This window comes from Camelus dromedarius, chromosome 10 (genome assembly GCF_036321535.1).
Source record: "Camelus dromedarius isolate mCamDro1 chromosome 10, mCamDro1.pat, whole genome shotgun sequence".
In the NCBI taxonomy this organism is placed as follows: domain Eukaryota; kingdom Metazoa; phylum Chordata; class Mammalia; order Artiodactyla; family Camelidae; genus Camelus; species Camelus dromedarius.
Genome location: NC_087445.1, coordinates 19042993 through 19070058, shown reverse-complemented (window position 1 = coordinate 19070058; position 27066 = coordinate 19042993). Strand labels below are relative to the sequence as shown.

The following is a 27066-nucleotide window of genomic DNA, read 5'->3' as shown; positions in this document are numbered from 1 at the left end:
TCTTAACCCCCAGTGTCATCATTAGGAGATGGGGCCTTTGAGGGTGATTCAGTAATGGGGGTGGAGCCCTCATGAATGGGATTAGTGCCTTTATAAAAGTGGCTCCACTTCCACAGGGTGAGGACACAGTGAAAAGTCAGCAGCCTGCAACCTGGAAAAGGGCTCCCACCACAACCTGACCATGCTGGCACCCTTATCTTGGACTTCCAGTCACCAGAACTATGAGAATGAAATTCCTATTGTTTATAAACCACTCAGTTTGTGGTATTTTGTTAAAGCAGTACAAACAGACTAAGACAGATAGAATCCATTTCCCTCCCTTTTCCAGCTCCTGGAGTCTGCCCACATCCCTTGGCTTGTGGCCCTGTTTCTCCATCTTCAAAGCAGACAGCAGAGGGCTGAGGCCTTCTCACACTGTCATTCCTCTGATTCTCTGAAGCCAGGAAAGGTTTTCCCTGTTTAAGGTTTTATATGGTTAATGGGTCCATATGAATAATCCAGGATAATCCCCCCCATCTCAAGGTTCTTAACCTTAACCACATCTGCATGGCAAAGGAATATATTCACAAGTTCCAGAGATCAGAATGTAGACATCTTTGGGGGCCATTATTCTGTTTACCACAGACTTTGTGGTGAGAGGCAAAGGGAATGCACACCTCAGTTTGTCCACAGCATTCTCTTTTATGGAGTAGGCATATTGGCATATGCAAATTTAACTTTGTGTACTTGCCCCACCTCCAAAAAAAAAAAAAAAGGAGGGAGAACAAATTTAACAGTGCTATAAAAATGTGTGTATATCTGTGTTTGCCATGAGTGCTCTATTATTTACAATTGGTGCTTACTTACATATGATATACAGAAAGATTTGTATACTATAATTAACGTACAGTTTAAGAGATAAAGATGAGTTCAACTAAACACAGTTTTTCATTTGAATGCCTTCATTTGAATCCAGTCCTATATCAGATATGATGTGACCGTACTGTATTTCCAGAGATTTCATTTGAAAAATATGTTCTCCTGCCCCTCTCCTGATTTTGTGTGCTGGAAATGTTTGTTTTAGTAAAAACCCTTAGAAAAAAGAAAGGGTTTGGTTGGGAAAAATTTGTCTGCTGTTGGAATCAGACAATTAAAAAGACTGGATCACTAGAGAATGTGGCTACATCTTCAAGTCCTTCTAGACCTAAATGTCTCTGTGCTGACTACAAGGTAGAGAAGAGGGAAAAACAGAGATTTTTAGCTAGAATTTTCTCAAATGTTTGATAGTATTTGAGTGGTTAGGTTTCTCTGGATATCTTAAGAGAAATTTCCTGAGCTACTTCAAGACCCTTACCAGTTCCACGAATCGGGACTCTGATCCAGTGTGTGCACTCTTTTGCTTCATAACTAAAAGATCTCTTGAAATACCTTTTGGATGGCTGAAGCCCTGTTACCTTTAGAAGTCCCACAGGCAGATATTTGATCTGAGACCCTGAAGCCTGAAAATGAGTCAGAGAGGCAGCTACATTACAGATATTTTTTTCCTTTCTTCTCCTTCAGGTGAGGAGATACAGCAGCTGTGTCTTGAAATTATGGTGACCCAGGCACAGTCATCCCAGAACGCAGCTGCACTGTTGGGAATGTGGGTGATACCACCGCTGATGGACGGTCTGAGTGTAGGTAGTAATTAAGGTGTTGAGCAACAGGAGGATGTGGTTCTTTGGGGGGAGATCTACATTCATTTCGATGTGTGTTCTCAAAGTTGAGTGGACAAATGGGGTTTTACAAAATTTAAGGACTTGATAAGAGCTGGCCAGCAGATGGGAAAATCATGTGATTCAGGACTCTGCCATTGGCATCACCATTCATGCTTTCAGCTAACGTTTATTACCAAAAAAGAGAGAGAAAACGGCAATCAGAGATATTAAAGTTCCTTTCTCAAGATCATACAACTAGAAAGTTCTAGTTATTGGAACCTGGTTTATTTGTTTACATGATACACATGATCATTTTAGTAGGTATTGAGAGAAAGGCAAATCCACAGACACTGGATATATGATCCCTCCTGTTCACAGAAAAGGCAGCAATTAAGGTGAGCCTTGACGGCTTGATAGGATTTTGTTAGGCATCAAGTTAGAGAAACCAGGGGATGTATGTGGGAGGGTGTAGGTGAAAAGATTAGAACGTCTCTGCCATGGTGTTCAGCTTGAGCAAGAAGTGATCCTAACCTGGCATTTGTGATGGAGGGAGGGGGCTGGCACCTTCCAGAGTATAGGCTAAGATAGGTGGGAAGAATGGGACAAAATTGTCTAAAGATGTGAAATTGGTAAAGAGATATAATTTTGAGTAAATTCCAAGCTAGGACAAAAAAAAAAAAAACATACTCCATGATTCCTTAGAGATTTTCCAATTGATGATAAATTAAATAGTCTCATCTTTGTTATTCCTCTATTCTAGAGGCTTTAATTCTTTGAGAATAGTGCAAAGCCATCTTTTATTTCCTTAGTCTGTTGGCTTCAGTCCCTAGCCTGCACTTCTTATTTTTAAGCTTTCCTGTATCTCATAATTCGTTTTAATTGAAGGTCAGTGTAATTGAGGTCCGCATCCTTTCTGTCAGTTGTTATCGTTACCTGTCTCCTCCAGGCAGCTCCCATCCAGCTGCCACTTAATGAGCACTTGCTATGTACCTGCTACTGGTAAGCACTCAGTACTTTCAGAAGTCAGATTTCATCTCTCTTCAACCCTGAAGGCCATTTTTTTCTACAAGATTATTGAGTTATATTCCATAGAATATGACTATTTTAAGTGTACAGTTTGATGAATCTTAGTACATTTATACATTTTCATCCATCACCAATATTTCTATCACCCCCCAAAATTCCATTGTGCCTGTTTATAGTTAATCCCCACTCCCAGTCTCAGGCCCAGGGTATCACTGATCTTCTTGTCCCTCTAATTTTGCGTTTTTAGGAAAATTTTCATACAGATTTAAATTTCACATATTTAGAATAGAATCACACAATATGAAGTCTTTTGTGTCTGGCTTATTTCATTTCTGAGAAGTAGATTTTATTATTTCCATTTTACAGGTTGATAAATGGAGGCAAATGGAGGCTAAGCAAAGTCTACATAGTTAATAAATGGTAGAAGGAGTCTGGCTGACTCAAAAGCCTGTGTCTTAAACACTGTTCTTCCATTTGAATCAAGTACAATTCTAACAGCCTGTTTTTTTACCTCAGAAATTTTTCTACATTTTAGTTATCCCTCCACTTCTTTTTTATCTGTCCTTTTTTTTTTTTTGCATTTGTCCTTGATTATGAACCTTTCTTATTATCTTTGTTAATTAATAAACTAAGTTGTAGATTTGTTTTTTCAATTGTGTACCTTCTTATTTAAAAAACAATGTGAAGTAGCATGTTCTTTAAAGCGAAAGCTTCTGATAATCCGTGCTCCTACATTGATCTTTTTTGAAGTTGGCTGATTTTTGTCAGATTTTATTTTTTAAGGCACTTCTTTTTGACTTGCTGCTCCTTTAGTATCATACTTCAGTTTCTAAGAATTGTTGAAGCCTGCTTTCTTCAAGTCTACGGCACACAGCTATCATTAACCACGCCTCTTCTTAGCTCTCCTGCATCCTAAGATGCATGGTCAGCTCCACATGCTCTGCTGTTTCTTCTTTGGTCAGAAATGGCCCGAGAATGCCAGTTCCCCTCATTATTTCTTTTCTGCTTCCTCCGAAGAAGAAAGGAATGATATCAGATACTCTGTTTAGTTGATTTCCAGCAGTTGAGCCTTCATCTTCAGGAGCTTTACTTGCCAGAGAACATGACCTTTTAAGACTGAATAGCAACTGTCATGTACTTTTAGAAGTAGCATTTTATTCCCCTTGCTGAAAAAAATCCAAGGTTTAAGATGAGTAGTTCACAGATGGCTTGGCAGATAGCGTATATCTACATGAGTCACCCTGGATCAAAAGTCACTGCTGCAGCTAAAATTACATGCATCGGTGGCCCACTGGACCATGACGCTGTGGGGAAATGAGGGGCCAGGAAGCAACCTGAACCCTTTATCTTCCAGTCTACCCTCAAACACAGTGATGACCTATAGGTTTTAAGCAGTACAAACCCAGACCTCTTCTGTTTACATCTGACCTCTTCTATTTTGCTTTCAGCTGAATATCAAGAAATATCTCCTGGCATCTGTGCCTCTGTGGATAAAACATGTCTCTGATGAACAAATCATGGGTTTTGTTGAAAGCTTAATGGTGGCAGTTTTTAAAGCAGCCTCCCCACTTTCCAGTCCTGAGTTACGCCCCAGTACCTTACAGGGTCTGAGCCAGGCCATGAAACTGCCCAGCCCTACCCACCACCTCTGGAGTCTACTCAGCGAAGCTACTGGGAAAATTTTTGACCTTCTGCCAAATAAGATTCGGGTGAGAAACAAAAATATTTACATTCCTGACAATTTATGTTTGGGATTTTTTAAAGCCTTTTTGGCAAAGCGGGGAAGTGTATGTTTTAAGAATGTGGTGGGAAGGCTAGCAAGAAATAACCACATTCTTCACTAAGAATGTGTTTGCTTCCAAGATCTAAATTGAGGTTGAATATTTAGAACCAAAGTTTTGAGCAAGCTCAGAAGCAGGTTAACCAGTGCAGCCCCAGGAGATTTGCTCTTAGACCTTTTATACCGAATGTCTGTAGAAGATGAGCAGGCTCAGAACCCCTTACACTGTACTCTTGGAGAATCCTTGGCATGTTGTCCCATACGCTGTTTGTATCTAGTGACTTAATACTAGCCTTGCCCCTCCCCCCAACAGACCTCTGAAATGTAGTTTTACAAAGAAGTTAAAACTGCATTGGGAATGATGGGTTCTGATAAGGAGAAAAAAGTACAGCCGAACAAAGTATATAAAATAACAGGAAAGATTTTTTTTTTAAATGATAAAAATTGGTCATGTGTTTTGGTTTGGATAAAATTAAAATCTCATCGGCTGCTGCTCATGGAGATAAGCATATTTAATGATTTGCCAGAATATCGAGAATATAGTTGTTATCTTACGCTGAATTTTGACATGCTTGGGATTTTTCTTTACCAGAGAAACGATCTAGAGCTGTATATCACTGTAGCAAAGTGCCTCTCGGAAATGACGGACGATGAAGCCAGTCGGGTTGCCCAGATTACGAAGGTAATAACGTATCTATGTTCTTTTTATTATTGATATGGGAATTACCATTGAAGAGATGATTAGAGTATCCTTCTTGCCAAAGCTGTCTTTGCTTCATATTTGTTACTGACTAATTTCAGGAAAACTCTCTCTGTTTCACCGTGGGATCTTGTATCCCGCCTAGTCATATGGTTGGGTATGTGGCAGTGTAGACGGATGGATGAGTAAATAAATTTTTAACCTTATTAATTCCACTTTGTCAAGAACACTTTTAGCGTTACCTGTGGGCAAAAATAAGTACAGGACAACATCCTCAACACAAAATCCACAAGAATGGTAATATTCTGAGCAAAGCACTTTCTGGTGCATAGAAGGTTTAAATAAATAGTTCTGTTCTCACATTTATTTTCCTTCACCCGATACTGATCCTTTTGGAATGAAGAAAGGTGGCTGAGTGAAAAACACTATTATCAGTGACACAAGATAATTAATAAGCACCTCTTACACCCACATCCAGTCAAAGGGCAAATAAGCAAAAAGTAGCGTAAGAGGGAAGTTGCCAGATTTAGAATATAATACAAGATATCTTGTTAAATTTGAATTGCAGAGAAAACATGAATAATTTTTTAGAATAAGTGAATCCCAATGGACCTACTTATTCAAATGGCATCCCTGCATATCAGGTAATACCAAAGGTCTAGAGAACTGTGAGCCATCACATTGCTGTTGGTCATCATGTCATGTGATTCTCAAAATATGGCCCCTGGACCTGCAGCATCAGCCTGGCAACTGATTAGAAATGAAAATTCTTAAGGGAGGATATAGCTCAGTGGTAGAGTGCGTGCTTAGCATGCACAAGGTCCTGTGTTCAAGCCCCAGTGCCTCCTAAATAAATAAACAAATAAATCCATCTAATTACCTACCCTCCATAAAAAAAAACTTTAAAAAATAGAAATGAAAATTCTGGAGTCTCACTTCAGACCTACTCAATTGGAGACTCTAAAGGGAGGCCCAGTAGTCTGTGTTTTGACAGTCCCTCCAGGTGATTGCAGTGCATCCTAAGCTTTGAGAACCACTGTTAGAATGTTTGGGATATCAGTGTATTGGAGATTAGTTGGTTTTAAGCAAGGATAAGAAGTATAAGGAAATGCTTGAGAGAATGGACTCTGGAGCCTCACAGGCGAGATGTGAAATCCAGTCTGATTTTCTAGCAATGTGACCTCTCTCTGCCTCAGTCTCCTCATCTATAAAAGGGAGATAATAGCACCTCCCTAATGGGGTTGTTTTGAGTGTTGAATGACTTAAGTTAAATGACTCAATTCATGTTAAGTTCTTGGAAGAGTGCCACACCTAAGGCAAGTGCTCATTTATAACTTATTATCCTAATTACTACACTCATATAATTTATTATATCCTACTATTATATTCAGGTTATATAGTTGGAAGTAATTAATATAATTTACTTCATGGTACCTAGAGCTAAAGGTTGTTGGGTTACTCATTTGGGTTTCTAAAGTGGCATTCAGAGCATTGCCCCTAGAACATTCTAAATGGTGTTCTGATGTCCCCAAAAGAGTTACTGTGTTCTGCGGAGGCCGGTGTATTCTACTCATTTCTGGAAAGAAGAGAGGTAAGAAGAAGGCAGTGGTAAAGAGCTCAGAGTTCCTGGGTTTCAGTTCTTACTCTGTGTGGCATTAAGCAAGTTACCTAACCTCTGTGCTTGTCTCCTCGTCTGTACAGGAGAGATGATAATAGCGATCTGTTACACAAGCTCAGTGTGAGGGTTAAATGGTCAACACAGTGGCCCTCAGACTTGTTGGTCTCAGATCCACTTTAGTGTCTTAAAAATTGTTGAGGACTCCGAAGAGCTTTTACTTATACGGGTTTTATCTGTCCGTATTTACCATATTAGAAATGTAAAACTAGGAAGTTTTTTAAAATATTTACTTAGAAAGTAATATTAGTAAACCCATTGCATCTTAACATAAATAAGAAAAAAAAATTTTCCAAAAAGCAAATTAGTGAGAAAAGTGGCATTGTTTTACATTGTTGCAAATCTAATGTCTGGCTTAATGGAAGCCAGCTGGATTCTCATAGCTGCTGCTTCATTCAGTGTGTTGTGATGTTGTCTTGGTGAAGTGTATGAACAAAACCCAGCTTCACACAGATACGTAGGTGGAATGGGGACGTCTGTTAAGTCTTTTCAAGCAACTGTGGATATCTTTCTTTGATATTGTGCCAAAACTCAACAAGTGCTAGTTTCTTAGAGGTTAGTTGCCCTGTGGAATCTGAAACCGTATCAGTGAATTTCGCAGACTCTGTTACATTAAGATCCATTGGTCCCTTGTACTCTGGGTCTTTACCAATGTATGAGTTTGTATAATACTGTAAGATTTGTAAGATAGATTGGTCATTTGGAAAATATTGAGTCACTGTGTTTTGAAAATCTTCCAAATGTTGGTACATTTCATCATACAAATCATAACATCGTATTTGTCAATCTGACTAGCAATCTCATCAGAAAAGTCTTTTATGTATTGGGAAGCTGCCAAAGTCATAGTAGCAGATACAAATTTTCCAAAAATATAATTTTCACTTAAAGGCTTAGATTTTATTATTGGCAATAAATCCTGTCAAGTAATTTCCTTGAAGTGACATTCTCACTTCCTTCACTTTTAAAAAGCAATCCCATACTCAGTTTGCATAACCATAGTTTGTCCATCAATCATTCTTTCAAGTAAATGGTGTTCCATGAGAAGAGTGGCTGTTGCAGCTCACAACTCAGTCTTCCAAGTGTTTTTCCTTGAGATGACCGTCACACTTGGGGGTGCAGCAGAAGTCCTTTGTTCATACTTCCCATTTTGTCATACAGAATATTAAAAAGATGTGTACTCAAGGGCAGAGGTTTAACGAAACTAATAATTTTTATTATTTACAAGGATATTTTAAATGCAACTAGCTTTTTTAAAAATTGCAATTGTCAGTGAAAAATACAATGAATATTACTGCAGTTCAGGGCCTATTATGAATATAGTTTGACCTCACAGACCCTCTAAAAGGGTCTTGGGGTCCTCCAGAGAGCTGTGTACCACACTTTTAAAGTGCCAAATTAACACATGTTAAGTGCTTAGAATGGTGCCTGGCACATAAGTACTGTATTTATTAGTTACCATTGTTATTAGTATTGTTTGTGTATCTTTACTAAATATCCTCACCAATTAACCCCTGAAATCACTTATGATTTTCATGAGAAAACAGGAGATGACATTACAACCATCTATCTGTATGTACATTTTAATATAGCATGCAGGTCACAGGCTGCAGGAAATGAACAGTTTTAGCATTTGGAATGGTAATCAACTTCAAACTCACCCTTTCTGTTTTGCCCTTGCCCCAAGGTTCTATAATGACTTCAGTTAATTTAATAGTAACTGAACAATTTGCTTTTTTGCAGAGTAGCGTAGAAAAGGGTGCCTTTGTCAGACTGTACTTGGTCTCTCAAGGACGATTCCCCTTGACGGGCTTGACCGATGTGCTCAGCGTTGCTGTTCAGCACCGTGAAAAAGACACACTGGCCTGGATGATGCTGCACTGTTTATACCAGGCACGGATTGTGAGCCACACCAACACAGGTCAGGCCAGTGTGGGGTGAACAACGGGAGCACAGACATGCACCTGCTGTCTCTTTTGGGTTATAATTCTTTCCTCAACTTAAAAACCACTTCAGTGCTTCTTGACACAAGTGGGGGCCTTCTTACCCCAAATATTTGAGGAGCACCTTGGATAGAAACAAGCAGTTACAGCTCACAACATCAACTCTTTGGAGATGGGAATGAATTCTGTTGGTGATTTTTTTCTTGTATTTGGCCCTCCAGGCCCTCAGAGGTATAAAGAAGTTTATCAGGTTGATTCTGCCTGTTTCCGTTTCTCAAACAGAGGGATGTTGATTGATTTCTGCCTGATGTTTTCATGAAAATGGTTTCCGGCTGGTCATTTAGCAAAGAGGAAAAGAAAGCAGCAACAACAAATTAAATAGTTATTCTGTAGAAGAACTTCTCAGGGGTAAGAAGAATAAACTCTGGACACGGATAAATCTTCCAGCCAGAAGCTCCAGGTGTGAAGCTCTTCTAATGAATGGTGCAACTTTTAGACCATTTGAGACATTTACACCTGAATAATCATCTAAAAAGGGTGCACCCTCAGTTCCCTTCCCATACCTGTGGTCATATGCCTGTCATTTCTCAGTCTACATTCAGGTCCCGAATGGCACCTGTCTTAAGCGGATCCAAGGTGCCTAGACAGCCCTTGTGACCTATCTCTCCAGTCTTTTGTATCTTTAAGGCTTTGAGAGAAAAACTGCCAAATATAATTGTAATACTCTTTGCAGGATTATATAGGAAATTTTGATTCCTCCTGCTTTTTGGCACCTGAGCTGGTTGTCTCATATCTGCATGAATGCCTGCCCAATGAAAAGTGAACCTGTGATGAGAAACTTGATTTTTCACTCTAACTCAAAAGTGTATGTATCAGGACAAAAATTAGCAGGCGTTCCCAATTAAGCATGAAGCTACATGAAGGATACGGAAATAAATTTGATATTGCCTTTGGTTCTCACTAGCTAGCCTTCAAATTTAGTTCCCATTTTCCTCTCATTTTGAAGAACTTCACAAGTAGTCTTTGCTGCTGGGAATCCTCATTTTAAAAAAAGGGAAAAATTAATATTTTTGCTGATGTTTGTTTATTCTCCAGTTACCCTGTAATAGCTAGGTTTTATTTTTCTTTTTATGTCTTTAGGATAGGTTTTCTCTGTGATTTTGGCATAAACTGGGAACATTTAAGCAAGGGAGGACTATAAAAAACAACTAATTATTGAAGATTGAACATTACTAGCTAGTTGGCATGCCAGAAGTCTCCTAGTGTGTTTAATATTGAGAAACTGCAGTAAATGCATTTGACCATTTTATCACAGGTTTGAAGGATAAATTATCTTAAAAAAGAAAAAGACCAAAATATGGTCATCTGACATGAATAGTATCAAAGAATGCTCTCATGGGTGAGCACAAGTCTCAGGTATCAGAAGAGGACTTGAAACTGTCGCATGGAATCCTCGCCAGGTGTTGTGCTGTAGTTTTGATGGTTATCACTGATCTGTCTGACGTTGCAGAGGAGAATCATGGTCTGGTAAGAAAATGTCATATCCTTTTGTTCCAGGTGTGTTGAAGAGAATGGAGTGGCTCTTGGAGCTGATGGGTTATATCAGGAGTGTTGCTTACCGATCAGCATCTGTTCAGAACGTGGCTCTTGATGAGGTACAATCTAGAGGACTCATTCATGGCTTCCTTCAAATTTCAAAAGAGGAATATGTTGCTGCTTGCAGCTTTCCTTCCTTCCTTCCTTCATTTTTGGGAAACAAGTATGACAACTCTCTGAGGTCACAAGGAAATGGGTTTTCTCACCAGGTCCTTGGAGACACCCACAGCTGCCCTTTGAAAAATATTTTCAACAGAACATGTTCCTTGACAGGCAGGCACACCAAGGACACTAGCTTGAGAGGGAACCTAGGGTCCTGTGTACTTGGGCTGGATCCCACGTAGATTGTGGGGTACAGGGTTCTGGTCTCCACACTGGCCCAGAGCATGACTTCAGACATCTGCTTTGAAGGGGTTCCTGACGTGTATGCCAGTCATCTGTGCTTGTGCCAGTACTTACATGCACACATTGCAGGGGAATTTTCATCCCTCCTGCAGAATGACTTGTGATCCAAAAAAGGTTAGCAACAGCTAGTATTGGGTGAGTAAAAAAAAAAGATTAATAAATAAAATGAAGGACAGCACTTTCTTGCCCTCCTCATTTTCTTGGCTCAGCTGCCCACTGTGCAATTTTTTAGCATTTTTCTCTAGCCGTGTTTCATGGGTCTCTGGTTTACTATGTGAGTAAAATATGCATGACTTGAGATGTCTGATACTCTGCCCAGCATTTCTGCAGAGTTATGTGTCTTTTTGAAATTTTAATTTGTGAGATTAGGAATTTTAAGAGTTTGAGGAGAACTTTTTAAACTTTTTGGGGGGAGCTAGCATAATCTGTCCTCTTTTTCTTATGCTCTCCCAAGTTTGTATTAACCTTCTCTACTTCCTTACAAAAATCTTTTAAAACTTAGAAAATATGGATGAGCAGAAAGCAGCATAATTTAAATCATAGTAATAGAACTCCTCAGAGGTAGCCCTTGTTACCACCATTTCTACAAGTGTCTAGTCTAAAATCTAAGTAGATGGATTCTAAACAGATTTTTTAATGAAGGTAGTCATTTGTTACTGTTTTTGTTCAAAAATGGACTCAGACTGTACACATTTTATTTTAAAAAATCAGTTTTGGCCACATAACAATAAACCTAAATATCCCTATTCGTGTGTCTCTTAATAAATTTTTAAATCTCTTTGAAAACACCAAAACAGAGGAACGTTTGGATCTCAGTATGATTAGGCATTAAATCAATTATGTTTCTCCTGAAATATTAGAGCAATAAGAATGAAACCATCGGGCCTTCTGTCCTCACAAAAGAGAATCCTTCAAACCTTCCAAACCCCAAAAGTTCTCTCCATTAAGCATGGAAATGGAGTTTGCTATTCAGTCCAGTTCCTCTCCTGGGGTAGGGGTGGGGCAGGAGAAAGGGTGGGGTGGAGGGGAAAATAACACTGCACTGTGATGGGGGCTATATGTGAACATGCGTTACTCTGAATTGTTAAACATGTGCCCTACCTTTGTTTCCACTTCCACCGTAGGCTTTGGATTTCTTGTTGCTGGTATTCACAACTGCAGTGGTTGCCTGGGCAGACCACGCTGCCCCTCTCCTTCTTGGCCTCAGTGCCAGCTGGTTGCCATGGCATGGAGCACATGGCCCGGCAGGGCCAGCATCAGGCTTCCTTGGCAGGAGCCCACTGCACAAGGTCACTCTGCAGGAGGCTCTCACTCTCCTTCCCAGTAGCATGCTGCTTCTTCTGCAGAAAGAGCCGTGGAAGGAACAGACCCAGAAGGTAGGATTGGCAGCCACCTGCTTATTGGGGCAGGCGGCCATTTTCTCTTCAGCAGTTTCTGCAGTAGAATTGAGGTGGGAGTTAAGTGAAACTGCAGTCCCACTACAGGCTTTCCTACTCAGCCCCAAATCTCAGCCAGATGCAGAGCTTCAGAGATTGAGGCTAGCCCGGTCTCAGGGTAACTGCTGGCTGAAAACAATAGCTTGCTTACAGTTAGGGATGAGGTGTAAAGAAAAACTTAAACTTGCCTTCATTTATTGAAGGCACATGTGTCCTTGATCCTGGGGATAAAAGGATGAGAAACTCTCTGAGTTCAGAATTTCAGAGTGAGGACATATGGGAAGGCATGTTCAAAATGGAGAGATGGTCTGATAAGGATACAGTGGTGATGAGCAAGGGAGAGGGGTGGTCAACAGTGCCTGGGGGTGAGTCCAAGGGAAGAGATGTGAATCTGGAATGCCCATCTTTTACCATATTTAAGGTTGCCCACCATTCATTCCATGCTGTAGCCATGTTCCAGGTGCCCAGCGTGCCTCTGGCCTATGCTAGATACAGTGGGGGGATTTGTAAAGGTCTAATGTCATCACCTTTGCCCTCAGGAAAATCTAAACTATAGGTAGCACCTTTTGGTTTTTAATACTGAGTTTCCCCAGACTACTAGCTGTCGTGCAGAGCATATGAAAATATGGTGCATCCTGTATTTCTCATTACATGGCTCTGACCCGTCTTGAATTCAGTCAATTGAAAGATTCTTTTTTGAATCCCATTTAATCAAAACTGGATGTTATGAGGTTGAAAGCTTAAAGCCAACTTTTTGTGGCTTACCCTTAAAATCTGAACATTAATCTTTAAAAATATTTCTGAACTATGGACCCACAGTTTAGCCATGAACAACTCCACTGAGTCTCAATTTAAATGCCTTTGTTTCCTTAAATCTGATAAGCATTTGTATTATTGCCCCAATTTTGTGTTTTCTTTTTCATTTTTAATGAAAATAAATTTAAATGTGGTATCCCATCCCCTCATATTATTTCTGGCCTGGGATCCTCTGTTCAGTTTGGACTGTAATATAGACATTCTCCATCTATTATAAATTTGTAGTCCTTGATTTATTTACTTACCATTAGGATATGATAAAACAAAATTAAGAAAAAGAGATAAAGAAAAAAGTTTAATTAAAGCAAGAAATTAAGAATATTTCTTTTCCTCTCTTTTACTCTTTCTTCAACCCAGCTTCTAAGTCCAAAGTTAAAAGGGCTGGTACCTATGACTAGTTTATGTGTTTTTAAATGAGTCAAGATTGGCAACATTCAGTCAAAGAAATTACCCTGTATCTAATTCAAACACAATTTGGCTGCACCCTGGGAGATCAAACTCATGAGTACTAGGAGTTTCTACCCACTCTGCAGGATTTATTTGCAGTTAACATGCTTGGGTCTACCTAGTAAATTGCCTTATGTCTTTACTCTTGCATTTCAACTTTGTTTCATATCCATTTGGGCACAAACTGTTCTCATCTACAGAAACATATTTTATTTTAGAAACAGGGGCTTACATCTGATGTGTTTCCCTATTTATTGCCCAGCCAAGGAGCCCAGGCCCGATGCACACGGAAACGGGCGGCAGGCAGCATGATGTGAAGAGTGTGAGGCTTTGAAGCCAGGTGTACTTGGGGTCAAATCTTGACTCTGCCATTCACTGGGAAGAGCCTTGGGCAAGGTTCTTAACCTCTCTGGGCCTCTCAGAGTGATGAGATAATGTACATGGCATAGAGGAAGCCCTCTGGGTCCATCTCTACCCTACTTTTAAAACCTATAGCAAGTTCCAGGGTATTCAGCAGAGGAAAGAGGTTTGACTTTGCTGAGTCATTTTGTTTCCAACTTTACCATCTCTTGTGCCTGCTCCCGGTCTCCTCTCCACCCTCCCAGCCCAGGCAGGTATTGTCCAGGGACTACCACCCTGCTACTCATACATGCAAGCCCAAAGATGTGCATGATCTCTTACTGTTAACAAGATCGTTTTCACTGATACTGTTCTTCATTTTCACCCTAGTTCATTGACTGGCTATTCAGTATCATGGAAAGCCCTAAAGAAGGCCTCTCAACAAAATCCAGGGATCTTTTAAAAGGTATTACCGCCATGCTTTATGCCCATTGTAGTGAAAACCACCTAATGTCTGTGCTGCAGAACAGCTCTCTAGTGTGTGCTGGCTCCTGAAAGGGCTCATCTTGGTTCAATTGAAAGAAATAATCTGAAGCTGTCACCAGTGTGGCATTTTTAATTAGAAAGTGGATTTAAAAAAGAATTCCATTGCCTTTAAATTTAACTTTTATTTAAATGGTTTTTAAATGTTTTATTATAATCATAAAATATGACTTTAATTAAAATTTAGAAAATTCATAAAAGTAAAAAGAATAAACAAAGAGGAATCCAGAATCCCATTGCCCAATGACAATTTTGTTTTGCCTAAGTTTTTGCCACCCCCCCCCCCCGTGTATGAGTGTTGTTTTAACATATTTATAATCATATACAACTGAAAAAATGTACATACACTTTTTTAATTTAAAATTATTTTTTTAAGCATTTTAACCTGTTCTTACACTGGCTTTGTAAGCAGCATTTTTAACAGCTGCATAGTATATTGCTAAGGGAATTGGATATTTACTATGCTTCCAGGCATTTAGGTGGTTTTCATGTTTTTTATACATCTCCACTGACTTTGTTGAACAATAACTGTAATATCCACAAATATAGAGTCTTTCTCTGAAAATTATGTAGTTTTTAAACTCAAAGCTGAAAAGTCTTCCGGGCCTTGGCTCTGCGCCCGAAGATGGCTTGTACTATCATCCACATCTTGGGACTTGGGGTCTGGTTCCTACCCGTGGCTGCTGTTGATGCCCTGACAGTTGTTGTAAGTTACCACACTGAAAAGTCTCACCTTGGGAAAGTTGTCTGCTGGCCGACTCTGCTGAAAATTGACCATATTTTACTTTTAAGTATGGTATCATTTATTGAGTGCCTAACAAGCAAGAATTCCCTAATGTATTGGTTCTGATCCTTCTCCCTACCTAAGTGGCTGGGAAGGCATGCATAGGAAGGTGATTCGGATCAACCACAGAACTTCACCGAGAATCAGGGCAGTGGTCCAACACACTTTCATTTGGCCCTTCCCTAGAGATTTGCTGCTAGAATCTCCTCCATTTGTTTTCCTTGCGAAGTTTGGACTCATTTTTTTGGTATCATTTGCATTTCAGTTGGTCTGGAGAGAATGAGACTAGAGACAACATCTAATATACTTGAAGATTGTATTAGATGAAAGGCAGGTCACTTGGTACACTAAAATGCTGTTAATATGATTTGTTCACAATCTTTCTATTTTGTTACAGCCGGGTGGACTCATTTTTCATAGTCATGAGTCCATTATACCATTGGTTGTTCCAAGCATATACTGTCTTGGGTCATGAAGAGAACAATTGATACTGATGAGGAAAGTGGTTATTTGGGTCAAAGAAGTACATGTGCACTTGATTCAAGTGCTCCTAAGAGTCACACACAATAATTGTGTGACTCTAGCTTACCTTTATCCCTTCACCCTATTATATTTTAAATAACATCTCAATATATTTATCTTAGTATTCTAAAAAAGATATATAAGCTACCTAGAGGAATTACACATGACTACCCTACTTGAAGTTGATTCCTGAGGGACCTATGACAGATAAGAAAAGGTGTATGTTCAAATACAGTTTAGTGCAGTCATGCTTGCTCCATTGAGGCCACGAATGTAACTTCATTACAGAATCAGGTTTTATGTTTTTGCTTACCATGTAACTAAACATTTAGTGGAAAAATCATATTCATGTAGAAAAGTGCACAAGTCATAAGCAGGATTTTTGTAAAGGGAACACGTAGTCAGCACCCAGATTAAGAAAAAGAATATCACCAGCATCCCAGAAGTCAGTTTTTGTTTTAATTCTGCAGAATTTTCCATTAACTGGTTGGTTGCAAAGTAACTTTAAAAAAAAACCCACCTTTTCCTCAACTTGTATTATTTCCTTCCATTAAAATTCTGTCTAAGGCTTGATGGGAACTCTTAGTCTTCAAGATTAGCCAAGTGAGAACATGTCAAGTTCTGTTCTGACACCTTTTTGATTTAAATGACCTTTTCAAATGCAGCGCCACCAAATGCAACAGTGCACTTTATTCTCTGTCCCCTTAGCCACCCTGCTGTCGCTGAGAATTCTCCCAGAGTTTAAGAAGAAAGCCATATGGACCAGAGCGTATGGTTGGTGAACAGTTTGGCGGTAGCTGGCAGCATTCTCAGCTGGATGAGGAAAACCATACAGACAGAAGGAATATTTCAGAATTCATGTCTGGGATTACTGAGACATGATGCAGACAGCTGACGGTACTAAAAGGGTGGCCACATAACAGACACCTTGAACCAGGCATGCCAGGAGTGGGGCTGTTGCTTTGGTACCCAGGCCAGTTGGAGATTGAGATAAGAACTTGAATTTTCTTTTATTTGGCTAGAGTTCAATCTGAAGATTTTCTTTGTGAAAATTTGACTATATCATCTCCTCCCCTCTAAATTCTAGTAAAATAATCTTGTGCATTTTGTGCATGTGACTTTTATTTGTTTTAAGGCATGGGTAAGGTTTTGCTAGCAAAACCAAACTATAGTGATGACAGTAGAAACTGCTCTGTTTCCCACGAAGTCTCTAAAGGATATTGATTGACTCAGTGAGTTAGTGTTTTAGCAATAATAAGAAAACATATCTCTCGTGGAACTGCTATACACATTGAAATAATAAGCATGGTGTTAAACATTGACTAAATCAGACTCATTAGTGGTGGCCATAATTTTCTTTTGCTTGGATCTCTTGAATGCAAGTGAAAGTTAACCAATTCGAAAGATATCTTTGCTCACAGGTATGGCAGAAGCAACATGGGGTGGAGTCTGGTTCAGCATTGGTCACGTGAGTCCCTGGAAGGTGGTGACTAACGATCCAGGCCTGGGTCGTATGTCCATCCACCTGAACTGGGTTCCCCCTAGAAGAAAGATGGTGCGATGCTAGACAAGCAAAAAATGGCAGATATCTCCTGAAAATATCAATCTTTTTTTTATAAGTACAAATCTCTGTCTTAATCAAGGAGACTACTGACCTAATGCCAAGTAAATGAAGGAATGAGGCAGTATCCTCAAGGGTTGCATTTTACTCAGGGGCTTGGAATCAGCTAGGAATTTAATTTGCTTTGATTGCTAATAATTGCTCCCTCATGCAGCCAGTAATCAGGGCTGTCTTTAGCCAATCACACAAACATACTGATGCATATACATATATGGGATTACTAGGGAGAAAATGGGTGCCACTGGAATAATATACCTTTGTATCTGTCATGCCTGGTACCTTACAAGCACCATGGAACTTTCAGTATTCCCTAGTGACATGTACCTTCATTTTGTCACCAAGTGTACTTACTACTTAGGTTAAAATAGCTCTACTAATTTTATTTTCCAAATATATGAATTTATGATTCCAGGTTTCAAATATTTGTGGTTCACTGTGTAATTCACACTCTGTTTCCAGGTCGCAGCTCTTTCTTTTGCTGAACTCCATAGGGTGCCGAGATGCTTACAGAAAAGGGGGAAGGGAAGGCCAGCTCTCAGGTAGTACTTAACTGCATCACCAGTATTTCATCTCTCTTACTTCCTTAGAGGCTAGGCTGGAAGGAAATGAGTTTGAAGGAAGCAGAAAGGTAGAAAATTTATGTGAAAAGCCAGATTCCCTCTCCTTCCCACCCACCTAGGCTTTCTCATACTTCCTACCAATCAGAGGTTGAAATCCTTCTAACATTCATTGTTAGGTGCTAGACCGTAAGTGATGAGTTTCACTTGTATTATCTTATTTAACCCTTGCAACAATACTGTGGAGATGAATTATTTTCTATTTTAAAATGGAGAAAACACATCTAATAAGTGGCAAAGCTACTATACCTGGAACCAAGGTCCTAGAATCCCAGATTCAGTGCGCTTTCTACTGCATCAGTCTTCCAAACCTAGACTGACTTTTTCAATTCGGCCCAATTTCTTGTCATTCAAACTTTGTCCTTGCTCCTGCCCTGACAAGAAAACAAGGGCACAAAAGGCAGGAAATAAGATCTATCTGTATCCTCTCTGCCCTAGCTCCCTCTTTTTGTTTTAAGCAGTCTTGTGTTTAAGATTCATAGGGTTTTCCTATTCATGGGAAGCTCTACAGTGTCTAAAATGTCAGATTCTAATTTTGAAATTCTGAAGGTTCTAAACTCTAATTATTTTAAGATATAGGTCACTGGAATAATAAGACCCTTCATCCTGGTTATCTGTCTGATGTCAGGTAAGAATTAAGGTATTCCTGGGGAAGGGGGTGCAGGGTACAGCTCAATAGCAGAGCGCATGCTTAGCATGCACAAGGTCCTGGGTTCAATCCCCAGTACCTCCATTAAAAAAAAAAATTAAGGTATTCCCTTAGGATATTTCAGTTTATTTTTCAGAAACCAGAAGTTTCTGCTTTTGGGGACCAGACGTTCCAAACTATATACAAAAGGAAATGTTTCCTTACAAGTCATCTTCTGTTAGTTTTTGAAATCACAAGTTGCCAAGACAAATAGCATGCTGGGGTGTACTAACAAATCAATTTCTGGGATTAAGGCCATGTTATACGTCTCAGAAGTATCCAAACACTCTGACTCTTGATTTGAAAAGTGTACATTTGGAACAGATGTTGGGATCCATGCAAGTGCCTCAAATCTTTGTGTTTTATTTGTAATGTAATGGTTCCATGGTAACTAATACGATGTTAATAAACTTTGTTTTTGAAGTTAATTGCTACAGGCTAACTTCTCCAAAACAATTGTAACCAAAGATAATGATATTACAATTATATATAAGAAGTAAGACTTTGTTAAGAACTCAACTACTATCTTGAAATATCTTAGTCACTTTGAAAGTGAGCAGTAGTTTTAAATTTGTGGTAAACATTTTAGCAAATTGCTGTTTTAGAAATCTGATCATTTGGTTAAGTGGATAGGGCTCCATTAAAACCAAGATTGGAGGCTACGTCTCTAGGTCTCTGACCCCAACCAGCCTATTCATAGCTGCTGGCATTTCACGTGGAACCAGGGGACAGAATTTGTCTGGATCACTTTACATCCTTCACCACTTCATGGAAAAATGCCTCACAGTATCATCTTCATGTATAAATGTGTATCGTCATTGCTCTGGTGCTGGATTAGGTAATATGCTTTTATATTTTCTGGAAGGAAATGCTTTATTCTAGTCCTGGAAACTAAAATCTCATCTTTTCAAATGTATGATACATAAAGTATTTATGAAGTTGTGAGTATGCATGTAATCTGTTAATCTTCATAAACCAAAATTCTTTGAAATTGCCATTAAGAAAGATCTGATCTTGTCAGACACAGGGAACTTCTGAAACAACTTCAGACAAATTATTAGATATGACACTGAATAAAAATGACAGTGATGACTCCCTGACTTTGGTTTTATTTTTCAGATGAAAGAAATAACCTACCTAACAAAGTAGTTGTGAGAGTTTAAAGAACATAAAAATATGCTTTATAAATTCTAAAATGTAATAGAAATGCTATCACTTTTGTACATTTCACTGACTAAATAGTAGCTGTAATGCTGGAAACAGACCTGACAACGTGTATGTCAGGACTTGAGAAGATAACGGAAATTTCGTAAGTAAATAATTGTTCTCCTTAACAATTAAAACACCCTAGGAGCAAGCAGCACATTAAGATATTTATATAAGTTTAAAAAAACTTCTATATGTGTCTTCTGAACATGAGGTACTCTTTGAGATTAATCAAATATTACTGAAACATTACCTAATTAATCCCATAGATTTCTTAAAATATAGTTTTTTCTGGATGTAGTGGTAGGAATCCATAAAGTCAGAATTGCACAATTATGAGTGTCTACTCTGCACCACCATATAAGGTTCTGGGGTACAAAGTGAATGAGACATGACACTCCTGCCCTAATGGAGCTTATATTCAGAAAATATAAATTGGTAAGCCATCGCATAATAAGGAAAAGCATCCAGGAAACATAAATTTTCTACTTCTATATGGCCCTTTATAATTTACAAAGGTTTACTTTACCATAGTTTATTTGCTCTTCACAACCACCTTGGGCAGTTAAGGAAACTGGGACTCAGGAGTCATCCAATTAGTAATTATTGGGGCTAGAATTCAAATCAAAACCAGTGCTCTTGAGAATTCTGCACAGAATGGCGGAATAGAATGACCCTGAGCTTACTTCCTCTCACAGGCACACCAAAACCACAACTATTTGCAGAGCAACCATCAATGAGAAGGACCAGAGCCTACCAGGAAAGACCTTCTACAACGAAAGGTATAAGGAAAGAACCACGCTGAACAGAGCAGGAGGGGCAGAGTCGCAGTGCAGTCAAATTCCATTCCCCAGGGTGGTGATCCATAAACAGGAAAATAATCACAATTACACAGATTCCCCCAAAGGAATGAGAGGTCTAAGCCCCACATTGGGCTCCCCAACCTGGGGGTCCTGCAGCAGAAAGAAGAGCCCCCAGAGCGTTTGGCTTTGAAGGCCAGCAGGGCTTACTTTCAGGAGTCCCAGAGGGTTGGGGGAAATAAAGACTTCACTCAAGGTCACACACAAAATCTGACACATTCTAGGACCCAGGGAAGAAGCAGTAATTTGAGAGGAGCTTGGGTCACACCTACCTGTTGATCTTGGAGTCTCCGGGAGAGCCAGGAGGCAACTGCAGCTCACTCTGGGAACATAAGCACTGGTGGCAGTCATTTGGGGGAACTCCTTCTATGACGTGGACACTGGTGCTGACAGGTGCCATTGTGGAATCCTCCCTCCAGCTGATTAGCCCCAGGACCCAGCTCTACTCTTACCCAATAGTCTGCAGCCATCAGTGCTGGGACACCTCAGACCAAACAACTAACTTGGTATGGATGTAGCCCCACCCACCAGCAGACAGACTGCCTTAAGACCTGCCTGAGCTCACAGCCCTCTCTGGACATACCGCTGCTCATCAGAGGGCCAGGACCTGGATCCATACACCAGTGAGCAGGTACTAGACCCAAGACCCCCAGGGCTCTCCAGCCAGTGACCCCAGGAACCACTTCCACCCACCAGTGGGTCAGCACCAGTCCCAGAATCCCCAGGGCCCAGGCTCCGCCCTGGAAACAAAGGTAGTTATCAAATTACAAGAGAACAAAAGAAGAAAGGAACAAAAAATATCTATGAAACAACCCCAAAACAATTAATAAAATGGCAATAAGAACATACATCTCAATAATTACTTTAAATGTAAATGGAATGAATGCTCCAAAATATATAAGGTGGATGAATAGATTAAAAAAACAAAATATATGCTGCCTACAAGAGACTCACTTCAGAGTTAAGGACACAGAGTAGAAGTGAAGGGATAGAAAAAGGTGTTCCATGCAAATAGAATGAAAAGAAAGCCAGGGAAGCAATATTTATGTCAGACAAAATAGACTTCAAAATAAACAATGTTATTAGAGACAAAGAAGGACATTACATAATGACAAAGGGATCAATCCAAGAAGGTGTAACTGTAAATATATATATACCTAACATAGGAACACCTAACTATATAGAGCAAATATTAACAGACATAAAAGGAGAGATCAACAGTGACACAATTATAGGAGGGGACTTTAACACCCCACTTACGCTGATGCACAGATCATCTGGACAGAAAATTAATATGGAAACACAGGCTTTAAATGTCACATTAGGCCAGATGGACTTAATATATAGAACAATCCAGCAAAAAGCAGAATACATATAGATGTCAGAGAGTGGGAGGTACAAGCTACTGGGTATAAGAGGCCCAAGGATGTACTGTACATGGGGAACATAGCCATTATTTTGTAATAACTATATGGAAAGTAACATTTAAAAAATTATAAAAATTGTTTTTAAGTTTAAATAAATTTTAAAAATAAAATATATATAGTATTCACAGATAAAAACAGATAAATGTTGCTTTAAAAAAAAGCAGAATACATATTCTTTTTAAATGCACATGGAAGGTTCTTCAGGGTAGATTACATGCTAGGCCATGAAACAAGCCTCAGTAAAACTGAACTGAAATCATATCAAGCATTTTTTTCTGATTACAACACTATGTGACCAGAAATCAACTCCAAGAAAAAAACTGCAAAAAACACAAACACATGGGGGCTAAACAATACGACACTAAACAACTAATGGATCACTAAAGAAGTCAAAGAGGAAATCGAAAAACACCTGGAGACAAACAAAAATGAAAATACAACAATCCAAAATCTATGGGATGCAGAAAAAGTTCTAAGAGGGAAGTTTACAGCAGTAAAAGCTTACCTTAAGAAACAAGAAAAATCTCATATAAACAACTTAACCTTCCACCTAAAAGAACTAGAAAAAGAAGAAACAAAACCCAAAGTTAGTAGAAAGAAATCATAAAGATCAGAGCAGAAATAAAGACTGAAAAAACAATATAAAAGCTGAACGAATTTTGAAGTGTTAGCTATTAGTTTTCATTCAACTATATGGTTAAAGAAAAAGCTCAAGGACTCTGATGGTACTACTTGTGCTGATTTACTTGTATTTTTTAGGTAGACTTTTGCTGAGTAATGAAATAAATTCTCCAAATCAGTTTTGATTCAGTTCTGTTTTACTCTTTTCTTTTTTTCTCAGCACCAGAGGCACTGCTGGTGTAATTCGTATTCCTTAGCTTGGGTTACTTAGAACTTCAGGTAATGGAACTTGGTGTTTGAAACTCGAAAGATAGATCATTTAAAAAGTTATATCTCACATTTTCAAAATATCTTAATAGTTCCTATTTCATCTATATTAATTGGATTTGAGGTAAGCTTTTGATGACACTGAACAAAATGAAATGGAGAATATGGTGGACATAATTAAAATAGATAGCCAGAGAAACCAACTTTGCAATCTGAGTAATATCTGATTTACTAGATGTTTATTGTCTAGTGTTCTTAATCTGGGGAACAAGAACTTGAGTGGGAAAAGAAACCGCACCCTTATGTTCACCAACCTCTATCAAAATGCAGATCTTTCAATAATGAATTCAGGCAACCAGCCACAGTAATGTTTTAACAATTGGGACTCTGGCACCAAAAGAAATCAGATTTTTTAATGTTACAATTGTTGCACATATCTAAAATTACTGTCAGTTGTCATCTCTACTCCAAAGTTACCACAATTATTACATTTACTGTTTCTTTTTGGTTTTCTATATTAAGAAGTAGGAAGGTTCTTAAAGTAATCTGGTTTAAAAATTAAAGTTACTGCTTAGTAATGAAATTTATATTTTCTTATAATGACCCCATAAAGTTTAGTTTCTCTAATTCTTACTCTTCATTTTAGTGAGATATATTTCATATATAATCAAATATTTCAGCAATGCAGGTAGCCATCTTTATTGGGAGGAAGCTAGACTAAGTCATCTGAAGTTTGCAAAGAGACTGTTCTGTCTGCACACTTAAGCTTTCATTTTTTTAAAAAATTTAGAAGTAAAATAAGCAACATTAAAAGCAAAATAGAGAAGAGGGATCAAGATGGCATAGTAAGAGGATGTGGAGCTCATCTCCCCCCCACAAATATCAAAAATACATCTGTATGTGGAACAATTCTCACGAAAAAGTAACTGGAAACTGGCAAAAGAACTCCTATACAACCAAGGCTGCAAGAAGGATACCCATGTAATTGGATAGGATGAGAAGGAAAACATCGTGTAAGGACCTGTGCCCCCGGAGGGGACTAAGAGGAAAAAGGAGATCACACAGGCAGACACTTGCCCTGGAACGTCAGCGGGTTAAGCCACAGACCCGGCGCCCCAGTCCTGGGATCCCACGTGGAGAAGACTAGCTTCCTTGGTTGCCTGGAGAAATGCTGGGACAGACAGAAAAGCTGGAGATGCCTAGATTCCACACATGAGGAGTGCTCAGGTACTGGCTTGCCAACAGACAGAGAGGAAAGAGGTCTGCCTCAGGGGCTGCTACCTCACCACACTCCCCAACCCGGCTGAGTAAACATCCTGACCCCAATTACTCCACACCGCAGTTTGGCACAGCATCTAGGGCAACTGAGTCCTGGGAAAAGACTTAATCTCGGGATGCGTAGGCAACACAGGGGCCTGGGTGTGGTCCAGGTGGGGCAGCAGCCATTGTTGGCACGTACTCAAACAGCATCCCAGAAGCAGCTTAGACTTCTGATGGCAGTGCAGCTTCTTGAATTCCCACAACCAACATGCCATGATACCCGGTCCCAGCCGAGCAGACACTCCAGCCCCGCCCACTCTCTGCCACAACAGAGCACTAGAACAAGGATGGCTACAGCAGGGGAAAAGATGTGACCTTGGGCTGCATCTGAGTGGAGCCGCAGGTGCCTACACAGGGAGTGAATCAGACTTCTGTAAGCACACGTGCCCCACTTATTTCAGTACTCCCCTCTTTTGGTGGCAAAGGCCCCCATGCAGGAAGAAGGAAAAACACACTTAAAGAGAACAGAACCAGCTCAAGCCCAACCCTTGGGGCTTCCACTGTAGCAACTGGGAGCAAACCCCATCCTGACAGGACAATGATGCTACTGAGAGAGAAAATCCCACTTCATATCCTACACAGGCTCTAGCTCCTCCAACACCACCACACCCGCTACCAGGGTGACAGTGGCCAGCTCACACTGAGGAAAGAAAGGACTGGCATTCAGATCAAATCCAGCCTTCACGCCAAAGACTTCGGGCACACGCACAGTCTATGTGGGGATGCTCCCCCATAAAAACACCCCTTCAAGACCATAAGAAATAACTGTTTCACCTAAATTCATAGAGACAGAGAAAGCAAAGTAAAATGAAAGGCAGAGGGACTACACTCTATTGAAAAAGTAAGAGAAAAAACCTCTGAAAAAATAATGACACAGATAATCCGTTTACCAGACAATGTGTTCAAAACGTTTTAAATAAAAATGCTAATGAGGAAAGAATTCATCTAAGCATGGATCACTTTAACAAGGAACTAGAAACTATAAAGACCCAAAATATACAAAGAGCACATACAACTCAATACCAAAAAAACAATCTAATCAAAAAATGAGCAGAAGACTTGACATTTTTCCAAAGACATACAGATGCCTAGCAGGCACATGAAAAAGATGCTCAACATCGCTAATTATTAGGGAAATGCAAATCAAAACCAAATGAGGTATCACCTCATACCTGTCAGAATGGCTATCATCAAAATGTTTACAAATAAATGTTGGAGAGGGTGTGGAGAAAAGGGAACTTTCCTACATTGTTGGTGGAAATGTAAATTGATGAAGCCACTAAGGAAAACCATATGGTGGTTCCTTAAAAAGCTAAAAATAGAACTACCATATGACCTAGCAATTCTACTCCTGGGTATTAGAAAACAAAGAAAGAAAGAAAATACTAATTCAAAAAGATAAATGCACTGCAATGTTCATAGCAGCACTGTTTACAATAGCCAAGATATGGAAGCAGCCCAAGTGCCCATCACAGATGATTGGATTAAGAAGATGTTAGGTACATATACAACGGAATGTACATTACCATATATCACCATATCTGTAACCATAAAAAAGAATGAAATACTGCCATTTGTAGCAGCATGGATGGACCTGGAGAATATTAAACTTAGTGAAATAAGTCAAAGACAAATACTATGGTATCACTTATATCTGGAATCTAAAAAACAATACAAATGAATGTATATGCAAAACAAAAACACAGAGAAAAACTTGGGGTTACCAAAGGGGAGAGTTGAAGTGACAGGGGAATGGGATTAAAAGATACAAACTTACTATACACGAAACAGAAAAGCAACAAGGCTAGACTGTATAGCATAGGGATTATACCCATTATCTTGAAATAACCTATAACGGAGTATAAACTGCAAAAATGTTCAACCACCTGAAACTAACATAATACTGCAAATCAACTATGCTTCAATAAAAACAAAAGCAAAATAAAATGTAGCTTCTTAAAAGGATAATTTTAATACTTATTTTAAAATTCCAAATATACTAACTTTTAAAAAGTATCATTTATTAATAATTGTTTCTTTTCAAATATCTTGTTTAGTGGAAATAAGATTACCCATTTTTATAACTATATTTCTATTCTCTGGTTCTGACGTCACAAAATATTTAGTACCAATTTTATATAGTTACTGGATAATAAGATTCCATAATTCTGTTGAGAAAAGTGAATGATATACTAAAGGCACAGAAATTAATTGTATTAGTCAATTATTCACATACATTTTAGATCTTCAAAGGAGTATTTTTCAAAACTGTAAGTGATGACTTATATATGACATAGAAATCAGCAATAATAATAGAGTAATAAATAATCTGAAGAATCAGTGGTTTGAATTTTCTTGCTGCCTTTAAATGATTTACTATATTTTTCTACCTTTTATCTCCTGTAAGTTATGTATTTGACCTGATTAAATTTTTTAAAAAAAAAGAATATGGGGCATATTTGTGTATGTATCGTAGGTCTGTTGTGTTTTCATCAGGGTCCTCTTTTAAGCTATCAAAGTCCAAATAACTTGTGTTATGTTTAACAAATACTCTTTCATGGTTTAAAAAATGTTTAATTTTCTACGTGTGTCTAATGTTTAAGGTGGATGTTAACTCTGGGGACAGTGACATCTGTCTTATAAAGTAAGTTATTCGAGACAATTGCAGAACACATTTCACATTGCTTTTCTCCCACAGCGCAGCTGCTATTTGGGAACTCAGAAGTGAAAAGAAATAGATGCAAATGGATGTAA

General features: G+C 39.0%; 1 protein-coding gene and 1 long non-coding RNA gene across 9 annotated transcripts in view; one reads left to right on the top strand and one right to left on the bottom strand.

Moving 5' to 3' along the window:
* Window positions 1–16792, top strand: part of FOCAD (focadhesin) — a 234736-nt gene extending 217944 nt beyond the window's left edge. For all 8 annotated transcript variants that reach the window (XM_031449632.2, XM_064490168.1, XM_031449629.2 and 5 more), the window contains 8 exons: window positions 1540–1655; window positions 4151–4411; window positions 5075–5164; window positions 8598–8775; window positions 10355–10452; window positions 11923–12174; window positions 14227–14302; window positions 16394–16792. In XM_031449632.2, coding sequence (XP_031305492.2) covers window positions 1540–1655; window positions 4151–4411; window positions 5075–5164; window positions 8598–8775; window positions 10355–10452; window positions 11923–12174; window positions 14227–14302; window positions 16394–16467 — 1145 coding nt within the window. In that variant the 3' untranslated portion in view covers window positions 16468–16792. The remainder of the gene's footprint in view (window positions 1–1539; window positions 1656–4150; window positions 4412–5074; window positions 5165–8597; window positions 8776–10354; window positions 10453–11922; window positions 12175–14226; window positions 14303–16393) is intronic.
* A 135-nt stretch (window positions 16793–16927) lies between these two features.
* On the bottom strand, window positions 16928–22745 carry LOC135322262 (uncharacterized). Its single transcript, XR_010382634.1, has 3 exons — window positions 22610–22745; window positions 20950–20999; window positions 16928–18297 (listed from the first exon to the last, which is right to left on the bottom strand). It is a non-coding gene; the product is annotated as an uncharacterized LOC135322262 (long non-coding RNA).
* Between the last annotated feature and the right edge of the window lie 4321 nt (window positions 22746–27066).